The 10,490-nt window shown below is 50.8% G+C and overlaps 2 protein-coding genes across 2 annotated transcripts; both read right to left on the bottom strand.

The window, feature by feature from the left end:
- Positions 1–5,696: 5,696 nt before the first annotated feature.
- On the bottom strand, positions 5,697–6,337 carry TMEM239 (transmembrane protein 239). The gene is made up of 2 exons (XM_032603839.1): positions 6,300–6,337; positions 5,697–6,218 (listed from the first exon to the last, which is right to left on the bottom strand). The coding sequence occupies exon 2, from the start codon at positions 6,150–6,152 to the stop codon at positions 5,697–5,699; it is 456 nt and encodes a 151-aa protein (XP_032459730.1). The 5' UTR covers positions 6,153–6,218; positions 6,300–6,337.
- A 572-nt stretch (positions 6,338–6,909) lies between these two features.
- On the bottom strand, positions 6,910–7,494 carry C15H20orf141 (chromosome 15 C20orf141 homolog). The gene is given in 3 exon segments (XM_032603979.1): positions 6,910–7,147; positions 7,233–7,422; positions 7,425–7,494. Coding segments are annotated over 3 exon segments (498 nt in total).
- Between the last annotated feature and the right edge of the window lie 2,996 nt (positions 7,495–10,490).

The raw sequence follows: 10,490 nt of genomic DNA, 5'->3' as shown, positions 1-10,490 counted from the left end.
CTGTGCTCCGCAGCCGGGGGGAAGCCACCGCAATGAGAAGCCCGCGCACTGCAATGAAGAGTAGCCCCTGCTCACCGCGACTAGAGAAAGCCCGCGCACAGCAACGAGGACCCAATGCAGCCAAAAACATAATGACATGGATAAATCTCACAGATATAATGTTGAAAGAAGCCAGAAACTAGAGTACATTTTATATGATTTTATTCTGCATGATTTCAAGAATAGGCTAATCTATGGTGATAGAAATCAGAATTGTGGTTACCTTTTGGGGGAGGTATTGATTGGGAAAGGGCATGATGGAACTACCTGGGATGATGGAAAAGTTCTATCTGGCTGGTAGTTACATGGCCACACAAAGACACACAAATATGTTAAAGTTTATTGAGCCAGAGACCTCCCTGGCAGTCCAGTGATTAAGACTCTGCCCTTCCAATGCAGGGGTATGGGTTCAATCCCAGGTCGGCCTGCATGCCGTGCAGTGAGGGCAAAAAAAATTTTTTTAATTGAGCCATACCCTCGATATTTCTGCATGTTATTCATGTAAAATGTATGAATTATATGTCAATTAAAAGGGAACCAGTGGAGTTCCCTGGTGGCCTACTGGTTAGGATTCACTGCCATGGCCTGGTTCAATCCCTGGTCAGGAGCTGAGATCCCACAAGTCATGCAGTTTGGCCAAAAAAAAAAAAAAGAATCAGGATATCCAGGAGTGGTTTAACATTAAAAAGACACCTAAAAATTTAATTCACCATATAAACAGAATAAAGCAGAATAAGTAGTCCTTGTAGTAGATGAAGAAAAAAAATTTTTTTTTAACATTCAACATCCACTCATGATCAAAACTGCTACTAGCAAACTAGGAGTAGAAAGGAATTTCCTTGACTGGATAAAAGTTAACTATCAAAACTCCACAGTAATTCTTAATGGTGGAAACCTAAAAGCAGTTATTTCAAAATCAGGATCAAGTCAAAGTTACCTGTGAACAGCAATTCCATATACCATTGTCTGGGAATTCCAGCTTGTATAGTCAGAAGATGAACACAAAGGAAGAGGACCTATTCTCATAACATCTGGCTTTTAGATGGATGTGGTATCCTTGGGTTTAGAGGGCTTCACAACTTACATATATGTTACAAATATTTTGCAAGTATACAGTATCACATATCAATTTTTAAAACTTTTTTGGTTTTAGACATTTGAAGACACAGGCCAGAAAATATAAAAGCTACAGCTCCTAAGTTCTTCTATTTTGAAGATGGAAAATATTTGAAAGGTAATAGAAAAGTTTGCTCAGCAGAAAATAACTTGTCCAAAGTTGGTTGCATCCATATCCTGACAGAACCTTACAAAAGACAGGTCTTTAACCCCGGAAGGATGGAATAATAGACTAGGGTTAGGACAGCAGTCGGAGACAGTGAAGCCGGCTAGATTGGGCCCTTCTCCTGGATTCTCATGAGCTCTGCCCTCGATGCCTCTGGGTTTCAGGCTGGGGAACTCAGGCTAGAGTTTTGGGTTAAGGAGATTTTGAGGAGTCAATGAAGCCGCCAGTGGGCCGGAGATGCTCCTTCCTGGCCCCAGGATCTACCCTCTCCGCCACTGCCGGCCCGGCCCGGGAGATACCTCTCCCCCTCCTCAGTTCCTTCCCACACCCAGCCAAGCCCGACTCTTCGTAGCCAGAGCTGGAGGTCTCCGCTAGGGGAGCAAGCCATGCACCGAGTCAAGGGGCTGCGATTCCGGGGGTGGGGTGGAGGTGGGGGGAGGTGTTGATTTACGGGGGTGGCTAGCACTTACCCTATGTGGGTGCCCACAGCCCTCTGATCCCTGGCAAGGCTAGGAATTTCCTTCCCAACATCAGGCCCATGCCCACCCAACTGTACCTCCACGGTCAACGCGCGAGCTCGGCGCTCTCCAGCCGTCGCCCTGACCCCTCTCCCGCGCACCTGAGCCTAGAGGTCGCTCCTGGGGCAACCTCCCCGCGCAGCGCAGGTCTTCTCCTCCTCCTCCTCCTCCCCCAAGGATCCAGTCGGCCCCCTCCTTCTCTGTGGCCACGGACTCTCGGCGAGTAGTGCTGCTCCCCTCACCCGCTAGCGGGGGCGAGGCCGCCCCCTTTCCCCGGCACAGAAGCGTCTGGGTGAGAGCGCCCCCTCCCGGCTTCACGTAGCTGGTCCTGAGCGGTTCCCTGGGCGCCGCACCGCCTGCTTCCAGAGACCCCTCTTCTTCCCTCTAGGGTGGCCACTGACAACTCTAGCTCAAGTGGAGCCCCCAGCCTTATGATCCCCCTTGACACCGCCCTCTCTGACCCTCCCGCATCCTGGCCGCTCCTACTCATTGCTCCCCGGTCCTTGGGGCAGAGGAAAGTCCTACCGGGCGCTCCTGCTCCTAGGCGCCCCCCCAGGGTGCGTGTATGCCGCTGTGGATCCTCTCTCTGCTTTCTCACATGCAAGGCCCCTCGCGGCTGACACCTCCTCCACTCCGGTTCTTTATGCTCCGCCTGATCTGATTATTTTTCTGGCCAGGCCACGAGCGTTACTGGAACCCCACCCCATCTGAGCCCGCTGCGGGGTTGGATGGGGTAGGGCCAGCAAAGAAAACTCACCCAACCTCCCAGGTCACTGAGGCCAGTGGGACAGCTTTCCCTTCTTGGCCCAAACGGAAGGGCTTAGAACTTCATTCTAGCATGTTCATTCTCCCCAGGCTTGCATTATTAAGCGTTTTAAGTCTAAATGGATGACTTTGTCTACATTTAAAGTAATTTCAGGAGTTATGTTTTTCTTTCCTCTCTGCAAGGTCCCTCACTTTATTTCCTTTTATCTGTGTACTCCATCCATCCCATTTGGCTGGCTCTAGAGTTCGCCATTCCATTCTATTTTTTGTTCTTATCAAGAAAAAAAAAAAGAAGAAGAAGAAAGTGTCTGGTTTTGTTGGCATGCATTTTAAGTTTGTGTGAAAAAAATTGCATTATTTTTCATTCAGCTTCTTTTCACTCAACACTAGGATTTCAAGATCAATCCATATAGTTTCCACCCTTTCTAACTGCTGCCTCCTCTCCACAGTGCTCATCCACCATGTTTCACATTTTCCATTTCCTGCCACCACCAGTGAGTGCAATCATCATTCTCAGACGTATCCCCTCAACATATCTCCTCACCTGCAGCACTTCTCACAGTGTGCAAAGTTATCCCTTGGGAGTCTTGTTAAAAATGCAGGTTCTGATTCATCACACCTGGGGCAAGGCCTGAGACTCTACATTTGTAGCCAGTTTACAGGTGATGCCTATACTGCTAGCCCTGGGACCACACTTTGAGGAACAAGGCCATTATGGGCCTCTGTGAGAATTCATTTTGGGTTGCTGGGTCACAGGGTATGTGTTGATCTAATTTGATAAGTATTGCCTATCTGCTCTCCAGTCTGGCTGTGCCACCCTACCCCACACCAGCAACGCAGGAGGGTAGAAGATATATATTTATGTGGGGAAGGGAAGAAGGCCTTCTCCTTGCTCCTGCCAAAATCCTGCCCCCCAGTGTGTCTGGTCTGGGCCGAAACCTCCTCTCTCAATCAGAGTGGCCCCAAGGCTCTGGAGTGATGTCCCTGGCTAGCAATGCACGGCCAAGTCAATGATGGGCCCAAGATTGGCATCCTGGCTTCATCTCTGACAGGAGCTTAAAGAACAGGCATTGAGAAGCCCTGGGGTCTTCAGTTAGGTTATATTTCCTCCATTGCTTTCCCTTTAGTAGCCTGTTAGGCTGGACTAGGACTCAAAACAACCTGGCCTTGCCATTGGCAAGCAGCTATCCTGTGCCTGACTTCTCATCTCTAAAATGGGATGGTAACAGCATAGCTACAGTTTGTGGTGTGAGGAGTCAGTCCAGAAACTTTGCCTCACATACCAAGTGCCCCACAGGGGCCCCAAGACAGGTGTTCTTGCCTTTGTTTTAACCAAGAGGAAAATGAAGTTCAAGAAGACTTAGCAATTTTTACCAAAGCCATGGAGCTAGAAAGTGACAATGCTGGGATTCAAACCCAGCTTCAGCTAATACACCAGAGCCCGTGCTAACCATGAACCTATTCCACCTCCATGTCCTGCCTTTGCCCTTGCTACCAGGTCATATTTCAGGGAGAACTGAAAGGAAAAAAGGAGGACTGTGTCTGGGGTTTCAGGAGCTGCTGTTGATGACCAGTGGCCAGATGACCAGAGTTATGAAACTCCGCAGCGAATGGGTTTTAGCAAAAATGAACCTGGGTTCTAGGGGCTGGTCCCCAGGGCTTGAGTATTTAGCTGGCAGGAGAGGGGCCTTTTGGTTGAGGGATTTAGGAACAGGGATTTTAGGGTTATGTATATAGTGGGGTCAAGACTAGATTGGGGAGGGTCAGGGATTAGGTGGAGGTCTGGAGTGAGGTGGGGGTCAGGTGGTGGGTCTTATCTATCAAACGTCTTACCTGTAGTAACTGATCACTCACTGTTTTATTTGGAGGGTTAGCTGATGTGTGAACAGCCAGCATCCTGGGCATCAAGGGATGCCACCTTCCAAGGCCCTCCTGGTGCTGTAAGCAGCTTGTTGGATTGGTTTTAGAAACCCGTGGGCCATGCTTTCCCCACTCACATAGCTGTGCAAGACTTTTCCTGGCACCAAGCCCCAGCCCCAAGCATTTCACAATCAGAAGAGTTCGACACCTGCATATTTTGAGATTTCATGGCATACAACCTTTTAAATTTTGTTCACATTCGTCCATCCGCTGTTTACCATGGTAGGGCCCCAGTTGTATCCATGACAGAACATTTCTCTGAAGGCCTGGAGAAGCTTCCTGCTGTTTAGAGTTCAATACAATATCGTGCAGTTTTCTGGTCTTTTCAAAGTACTTCACACATAGGTATTATTGCCTTTGACTCACAACAGCTCCATGACAGGACCCACTTAATACCAAGGCTCAAAGAAACTAATTGGCCAAGGCCACACATTGCATAGGTGGGTGAAATGGGACTTCTTGTTTGTTTTTCCGTAGCAAACCTCAGGAGTCTTAAAGAGTAAGTGCTCTCTGGGAACCTCACTACACTGGTTGGCCCATTTCCCAGAGGTGGGGATGTGGACTGAGGCAGGAGGTAGGAAGTCTAGGGAGTGGGGGAATGCTTAGGCAGAAAGGTCCGGAAGGTGAGTTGGCTGAGGTCCCATGAGGCTTCTGGCTAGACCTCTCGCAGCTAAGTTTCTGTCAGTGGGCCCTTTCTAGAGCCTGGGGAAGTGGAAAGAGGAGGTTGGTGGGGGGAATGGCAAATACAGAGGTACCTAAGTAGTTCTCTATGAATCTGAAGCTGAGACAGTTGAGCAGCTGCAAAAAAAAGATGCCGCCAGCTGCTAAGGGGGCCCCAGTGGTGTCACCACATGCATGTGGGAGCTCTTGACGGCTTGGTCAAGCTCTGCCCCTGGCTAAGCCTTCTGCCCTAATGTCTCTTCTCAAAGTCCCTGCCCCCCCACCCTAAGTACCTGCAGCATCAGCTTGAGGGAGGTGCCCAGAGGTCAGGACAGCCTACCCTGCCAGTTCCAGCAACATCATGCATGCCCTGACCAGTCCCAACTAAGGCCTGAAGGTCTGGGGCCTGCTGAGGCAGGAAGGCCCTGGTCCCAACTGCCCTCCCTCTCCCCTGGGCTTCAGGCCCTAGGCCAGGGCTCAACAGACACAAGCAGCAGGATGGGGTTGCCCTTCTATTGGTCCAAGTCCTGAGCATGGCTTGGGTGAGACATGGAGGTGAGGAGGCCCACGAGGCTCAGCAGTGTGGAGAAAAGCAGCAGGAAGGAGGCGGTGAAAAGCAGGGCGGGGAGGGCACTGAGCACCAGCAGCAGGACAGCCGGCAGCAGATGGAGCCATGCTGCAGCTGCCACGGGCCACAAGGAGCTCAGCAGGTGGGAGCCGGTGGTGAAGAGCGCGTGGCACAGCATCAGCACCAGCAGCAGGTAGAGGGTCCCCTCCAGACCCCACAGCACACACTGCAGCGGTTGCCGCCAGCCTGACGTGGCCCACCACTGTGTCCAGCTTGGGGGCACATGGCACACGCACCAGCGCACCCAGCCCTCCCGCGTGACCCAGGCCGACCAGGGCACCGCACGCTGTGGCCCCTCACCAGCCCCGATGGCATGCGTCTCCGCTCGCGGCTGCTGCATCACCTCTGGTGCACCTGGGGAGAGAGCCACGCCAGCTGCAGGAGCAGCCCTGGAGATGCCTGGCACCTTAGGGTGGGTGAGGGTGCAGGGGTCAGGAGGGTACCAGCATGGGTGTGGTGGGGCTTTGAGCTGGGGCATGGGTCTTACCTCTGGGCAGAGCCACCTAGGTCATGTTGCTTCCTGCAGCGTCCAGCCAGAGTGGAGCCCCCACTCTCACTGCCCCCACCCTTCCCAAAGGAGCCCCATTGTGACCTGGACTAGGGTGGGGTCCAGCCAAGAGAGGAAACACTGCAGGATGTGAGGCTTACCTGAGCCTCTTTCATGGACCCTCCAGGCTGGCAGGGAGCCTGGTGAGCCCACAAATGTCGTTTCTCATGTTTTCTTATGGAAAGACCTCTCTGGATCCCTCCTTTCCCTGCTGGCCGATATCCAGTCCCAATCCACTCTCTTACAGTTCTTTCTCTCTGGACCCTCATTCTCTAGAACCACAGTGGAGGCCAGAATAGTGACCCCTAACCTAGAGGTTCTGAGATGGCTCCATTCCCTGCACTGGACTCCCTGTCCCTTATCTCACTTTTTACTGATGCCCTCGGACTCAGACCTAGGTATCTACTGTCCACATTGTGGGGAGACCTCAGAGGTCCCCCAAGGTAGGTGCAGGCTGGGGGATAAAGGAGTATTCTCCCACCTTCCCAGACCAGGGTGGAGGAAAGGAGGCCTGAGGAAACAGCATTGTCAGTGTGTTTCCGGAGGGCATTCAGGCCCAAGGATGGAGGCAGAAAGCCAGGGCAAGCAGTGCCAAGGGCATGCCGTGGGCTCCCAGGAGTAGCCCCAGGCCCAGGAGCAGCAGCAGCAGAGCCTCCTGGAGGCTGAGTCGTCCTGTGACTGCCACTGTGGGCAGGAGTGGAGCCTGCTGCTGCCCTGGACCCTCACCGGCCCCCTGACTCTGGCCCCCTGTGAGATGTGTGTGCTGTGGCCAGGTGGGACCTGCAGGCCTGTGGAGAGAAAGGGTGGCAGCTGGGCTTTGGGAGGTTGACCCCTTGCTCACCTGCCCAACCTGCCAGGCTGCTGTCCACTTACCGGTGGAGCAGGTCGAAGTCCAGTAAGCTGACCAGTAGCAGCAGCAGCGAGGCTGAGCCAGCTGTGGAAAAGACTGCCCGAATTGCCAGCCCCAGTGCCCCCAGCCCTAGGACACTGTCCAGGACCTGGGCCTGGCTAGGGCCCCAGGGGGACACACATGGACCCACTGGGCTACCCGATCCCTCCCCACACCCACGCCCCTGGAAGGGACTGGGACAGGATAAGCAAGGGCTTTGGGCCTGGGTAAGCAGAGGCGGGTCATGGAGGGAGGTGGAGGTTACAGGAAGGACTAGGGCTGGGAAGGAGTATTGGGGGGAGGACCATGGGAGGGGGTGGGGCCCTGGCAGACACTCAAGGGTGAGCTCAGGCAGTGGGGAGCTGGGCTCCTTAGAAATCTCCCCGTCCCCACGCACCCACCCACCAAACCCTCCTCACCCCCTCCCACTTCAGTCAGCCATTCTGGTGGGTTGGGCGGCTGGAGCATTGTGACCTACTGCCAGGTGGGGACCTGGGGTAAGGGGCAGGCTAGTGCTGGTTCTGGCCTCATAAGTAGCGGGTAGCTTAGGCAGAGTTTAGCCAAAGGGAGGTCTGACTTTTGAGAGCTAAGACTAATCCTCTTGTCTTTGCTAATTCTCCGCCCTAGGGCCCTCCGGTGGGGATTTGAGTTGCCAGGAAGGCATTATAACCCCATCACCACCTGGGCAGCTTACCACAGGATGAAGGGCTGCTTGTCTCTCGGGTTCCTGGGGCTGGGTGTCCAGGGGCAAGTCACTCAATCTGTCTGTCCCCAGCTCTCTCCCCTGAAAGTAGGGTGAGGCCTGTGGGCTCTTGTGGGGGATTTTTCAGAACTGCAGTCCTGGAATGCAGAGATAGACTCTGCCAGGAAGCAACCAGAGGCTTTCTGGGGCAGGGCTCCCACATGACCTACTAAATGGGGGTGGGGCAGGAAGGGGCTGTTTAGCTGTTTGAAGCATTGCTGTTTGTGGGAGGTGTTCTGGATACTGGCATTCCAGAAATGGCACAGAGAATGACTGTAAGAGGGCTACAACATAGTAACCCCAAAATTGGAGATTAAGGTCATCCTCCAAGAATGAAATTATGGAAAATGAGCATGTATGAAGGGATTGGTCACCTGGAAAGGAAACCTATCTCCACTAATAATCTGTAAATGGTTACAGAGGTTCAGTTTAGTGACTTGAGAGGCAAGAGTGGAAATGGGTCATAACTGAGAGAACTTAATCCTTGTTCACATATCATACTTCGAAGGAAAACTGATGGAGGTAGGGGTAGGGGGACAGTGACCACACAGGCCCTAGGAGAGGAGGAGACAGAGCAAGGGTCCGGCTGCATATCTGCCTCCAGGGGATTCTGTTCAAAGATTCAAGCCTGGTGACCTTGAGATCTTTGGTGGTGGTGAGCTCAACAGTCATAGAGCCAATGCCCCCAGCCCTTGGAACCATTCATTGATTGCCTTTCTCTGAGTCTTCCCAGAGCAATAAAGCAATGCCCACAAAATTCTGAGGGAAAATGATTTACAACCTAGTAACATATCTGTCTAAACGATTATCAAGTATAAGGGTAGAATAAAGACATTTTAAGCCAAACAAGGTTTCAAAAACTTGACCTTGCATACACTCTTTCTTAGGAAGCTACTAGAGCATGTGCTTCAGAAAAATAAGGAACTAAACTAAGAAAGAAGTGAGGCTAAACACAGGAGAGTGGTGATGAGAAAGACCTGGGACATCAGCTATGTTTCCAGGCGAAGAAAGCAAGCAACCCAGCCTGGAATCAAAAGATAGATGCTCCAGGAGGGATGTCTCCAGAAGAAAATGAAACTGATTATCTGCTGGGTTTTTTTTGTTTGTTTTCTAATTTATTTATTTTTGGCTGCATTGGGTCTTCGTTGCTGTATGAGGGCTTCTCATTGCAGTGGCTTCTCCTGTTGCAGAGCACGGGCTCTAGGCGTGCGGGCTTCAGTAGTTGTGGCACACGGGCTCAGCTACTCTGCAGCATGTGGGATCCTCCTAGAACAGGGCTCGAACCCATGTCCCCTGCATTGGCAGGCAGATTCTTAACCACTGCGCCACCAGGGAAGTCCCTATCTGCTGTTTTTAGACATATGCAAAATGTTTAGTTTTGTTGGAAGCTTTGGGATTGAATTAGCAACTAGTGCCTTGAAAACCAAGCAAATGGTAAAACAAAGTAATTGCTAACTCCAGGGAACAAAAAAAGTTGAACAATAATCTTTACATGGTCATAATATAAGCACTGAATATTGACTCCAGTGATTTAGTTCTTTTGGGAGGATGGCAGGAGGAAATGTGTATGTGTATTTTGGTGTATGTTGGGGAGAGGGGTGGTAGGAAAGCTAAATCCTTAATTCCATAGCAGGAAATCCACAGATAACATCTAAACATAAAAATCCAAGAAATAGCAATAGAAGCATAAAGGTAAATACAAGAAGGAATAACAAACAGAACTAAACGTGGTTGACTTGAGAATAGAGAAGCATAGAGAAGAATCTTCTGTTACAGGCCTATATGTGATTTACCTTTAAAATTATATTCTACATGGACTTCCCTGGTGGTCCAGTGAGTAAGACTCCACACTCCCAATGCAGGGGACCCAGGTTCGATCCCTGGTTGGGGAACTAGATCCTGCATGCACGCCACAACTAAGACTCCGCATGCTGCAACTAAGAAGTCTGCATGCTGCAACTGAAGATCCTGCCTGCCTCAACTAAGACCTGGTGTACCCAAAATAAATAAATAAATATATATTTTTAAAGGGTCTTAAAAATTATATTCTGTAGTATTCCGATTAAAATGATTTCATTTAAAACAAGCAAATCAGTATAGGGTCCTTTGGTGGAGATCAGGAATATACCCTCCCAGGATGAATGAAATACCAATTTCCTAATGTTACGTGGATGTCCTCATATGGCTTGAGATAAAATTTCCAGTAACAGCATCAAACACCATCAAACTCAGAAAGCTGTGAATCTCATGTATTTTAGATGGAGTTGCTCTAAACCTCCACCTAATGCTTCTCAGCCCACCTGAATCTCCTAGGGTTGAATCCTCTGGGGATCTTTTTAAAATGCAGATTCTGATATAGTAGGTCTCGGCAGGGATTCTGCATTTCTAACAAGCTCCCAGGGGTTGCTGATGCTGTTGGTCCTCGGCCACACTTTGAGGAATAAGGCTCTAGAAGATGTTGATGTACAAAAGAGAGATAGCTGGGGGAGGTAGTGGTGAG

Source organism: Phocoena sinus, chromosome 15 (genome assembly GCF_008692025.1).
Source record: "Phocoena sinus isolate mPhoSin1 chromosome 15, mPhoSin1.pri, whole genome shotgun sequence".
NCBI classification, from domain to species: Eukaryota; Metazoa; Chordata; class Mammalia; order Artiodactyla; family Phocoenidae; genus Phocoena; species Phocoena sinus.
This window is presented reverse-complemented; position numbering and strand designations above follow the sequence as displayed.